The sequence below is a fragment of the Prenolepis imparis genome, unplaced genomic scaffold, assembly GCF_030444845.1.
Source record: "Prenolepis imparis isolate NDT839.2.m4 unplaced genomic scaffold, iyPreImpa1.0 SCAF_10, whole genome shotgun sequence".
Classification (NCBI taxonomy): Eukaryota; Metazoa; Arthropoda; class Insecta; order Hymenoptera; family Formicidae; genus Prenolepis; species Prenolepis imparis.
Window position 1 is genome coordinate 4,514,032 of NW_028141168.1, and position 2,637 is coordinate 4,516,668.

At 29.9% G+C, this 2,637-nt stretch overlaps 1 protein-coding gene across 2 annotated transcripts; it reads right to left on the bottom strand.

Moving 5' to 3' along the window:
- Positions 1-275: 275 nt before the first annotated feature.
- Positions 276-2,422, bottom strand: Galla-1 (cytosolic iron-sulfur assembly component galla-1). Of its 2 annotated transcripts, XR_014426278.1 has the most exons (4): positions 2,125-2,422; positions 1,357-1,620; positions 1,077-1,270; positions 276-620 (listed from the first exon to the last, which is right to left on the bottom strand). XR_014426278.1 is itself a non-coding variant. In XM_083048453.1 (3 exons), the coding sequence occupies exons 1-3, from the start codon at positions 2,291-2,293 to the stop codon at positions 1,170-1,172; spliced, it is 534 nt and encodes a 177-aa protein (XP_082904579.1). In that variant the 5' UTR covers positions 2,294-2,422; the 3' UTR covers positions 1,052-1,169. The 2 variants fall into 2 exon arrangements, 1 of the variants encoding a protein (XP_082904579.1); XM_083048453.1 differs by lacking the exon at positions 276-620 and having other exon boundaries at positions 1,052-1,270.
- Between the last annotated feature and the right edge of the window lie 215 nt (positions 2,423-2,637).

Here is a 2,637-nt window from a genome sequence, read left to right on the forward strand (position 1 = left end):
AGGAAATTTAATGAGCAAAATAGAATGGTGAGGAAGCAAATGTGCAAGTTTCTAATTTACACACTTTTCAGAAACATTAGGAGGGATTAAAAGTATTTTCGTGGATAATAATGTTTTTAAAAATTATCTTATTATGCTACTAAAATTGTATTTCCCCGAATAATTTATGCATTTTGATGTGGAAAATATATTTCTTATATTACACAAATAAATTAAAATATCGTAAATATAAATATTTGATTATACAGGCGCATAATTTGCGAAAGGGCTTTAAACATTAATAACTTTTAGTTTTTAATATTTTTTTACCAAATATAAAGTTTAAAAAATAAAGTTTTTTTTTTAATTAATAAATTAATATATATATGTATAAGTGTGAAATAATATATATCATGTAAGTGACATCTATTTTGAGCTTAGCAAAGTCAGGCTCTTTTAAACGCATTTTCCATGATACACTTCTAAAGATTTCCGGCATCAACATTCGAATTTCGTCCCGAATATTGTTCTTTCGCTGAAGCATGGTAGTTGGTTTGGTGACGTAAACGTTCTTTCAAATTCCTCAAAGGAAGAAATCAGGAGCAGTCAAATCCGACAAACACGGTAGTCCAGTCAAGTTTCTGAAAATGAGATATTCACCAAAAATCCTCAAAAATTCCATAAGGGAGCTGTCGAAAACTTGCTAACGATTAACACAATGATTAACAAAGATTGCAATACGAAATAAGACTATTTGTAAGCAAATTTTGAAACTTGTTAACCAGCATGCTGACTTGTATTACTTTTTTTATTCTATTTTGTCTATTCTAATAAATGTAAAAAGAAAATTTTCATCACATCTGCAAAATGCATTAGATTTTGATAATAATATTCTTGAATTATATTAATCTTCTTATTGATACATTTACATTTTTTTTTTATCAGAGATGTACAAGAGAGAGAGTTCACAATATTATAATATCAAGAATATAAAAGATTTACAACAGTTTTTTTCGTTAGAGAAATGTATTCTATTATAATTATGAATCAGGCTCGTTAATTATACGTCATATCAATAAAATAAAGCATTTATTTACATTTATTATGATTTTATATTAGATTAAAACTGTAAATTTCAAAAAAATATTCGACAGTGTATCCATCACAATCATCACATAAAATATAAAATGCTAATAATCTTCCTCTAATATACATTTCTCCACTAGTTCCCGCAAGTTTGGATTTTCCATTGCAGCTGCTATACGTTCCTTGTCATTTATTTGTTTGTTAACTATAATTTAATACACACATTGTTAAAGGCAACCATTTTACATAGGTTTCTGCTAGAACAATATTACATAACACAAGCATACATACTTTCTTGTTCGGTGGAATGCGCACCCTCTTTGATATAGATATCTAATTTAAATGATGCTACTAAATGGCGTTCCAATTTGATACGAATGCACAATCCTATGAGAGTTGCCAATGAACAGTGAGGTACTGTAGGATTGAACTCTACACGAATCACAGACACCCCTCCAGGTGTGCTGTGACAAATGGTTATGCAATCCTCATAGACAACGTCCAGTTGCTCCAAGGTTTGTGGTTTCTCCGGATCCTTAATAGTCCTTAGCAAATCTGAAAAGCATGAAGAACTGAATTGGTAAACAATAGAGAATATCTGCATATATTATAATTTAATAGATATTTAATAGATATTAGTAAATAATTTAGTAGATATTATAATTTAATAGTAATTTATATCTTAGTAATTTACTCTAATACTATATAATAAATCTAATATTATATTGAATATTATATATTAAATAATATTTAATATAACATTTAATAAATATTATATATTAAACATTAAATTTTTAATCTAATTTAAAACTTAATTAAATCTAATTTATACTGATATTATATAATTATATAATTATATAATATATAATATAATTTAATAGTAATTTAAATAGGAATTTAATCTAATAAAGTATTTCGACCGATATTCAACTATTTCAATAGTGTGGAAAAAAAATCAAAACAAGTCAAGTTTGCAATGTCGCACCATCTTTTTGACATCGGACAATACATTCCGAAAGGTCGTATGATACAACACGCAAATAGAGCGCAACAACTTGCCGTAAACGGATTCTTTTAATTCGATATCTGTCATTAATGTCAGATCGTTCTGACTCTTCGCTGTCAAGAGATCCTCTGCCGTTCCCATGATTCCCTCCGGCAGTATACCATCTTTTATCTTTTCGCCGATTGATAACTTACGAAAAAAAGATAGAAAGAAGGATAGCATGTTTATATTTTAACAATAATAACAAGAAAAACATGACAGCATGATGTGTGAATTACGTCATCTTCGGAAACGATGAAGCGATGAAGAAACTACACGCGCACTACCTTAGAACATATATAAATGGAAGGAGAATGCCTATTGCCTATTGTTCTCGACAGAAAAACCTTTCCCAAGGAAGTGAGACAGAAAATATGGTTGCCTCTCTCTCGTGCTTAAGTAGCCGCGCATGCGCACTTTCGAGCAATAAGCGACGAGAGAGAGGCAATCATGGTTGCCTCTCTCTCGTCGCTTATTGCTCGAAAGTGCGCATGCGCGGCTACTTAAGCACGAGAGAGAGGCAACCA

Excerpts from the sequence above, each read along its gene's own strand:
- Galla-1 (XM_083048453.1), bottom strand. The coding sequence starts at position 2,293 with ATGCTATCCTTCTTTCTATCTTTTTTTCGTAAGTTATCAATCGGCGAA. Across the intron at positions 1,621-2,124 it reads ATTAAAAGAATCCGTTTACG|ATTTGCTAAGGACTATTAAG; the intron begins GCAAGTTGTTGC and ends CATGCTTTTCAG. Across the intron at positions 1,271-1,356 it reads GCATTCCACCGAACAAGAAA|TTAACAAACAAATAAATGAC; the intron begins GTATGTATGCTT and ends ATTAAATTATAG.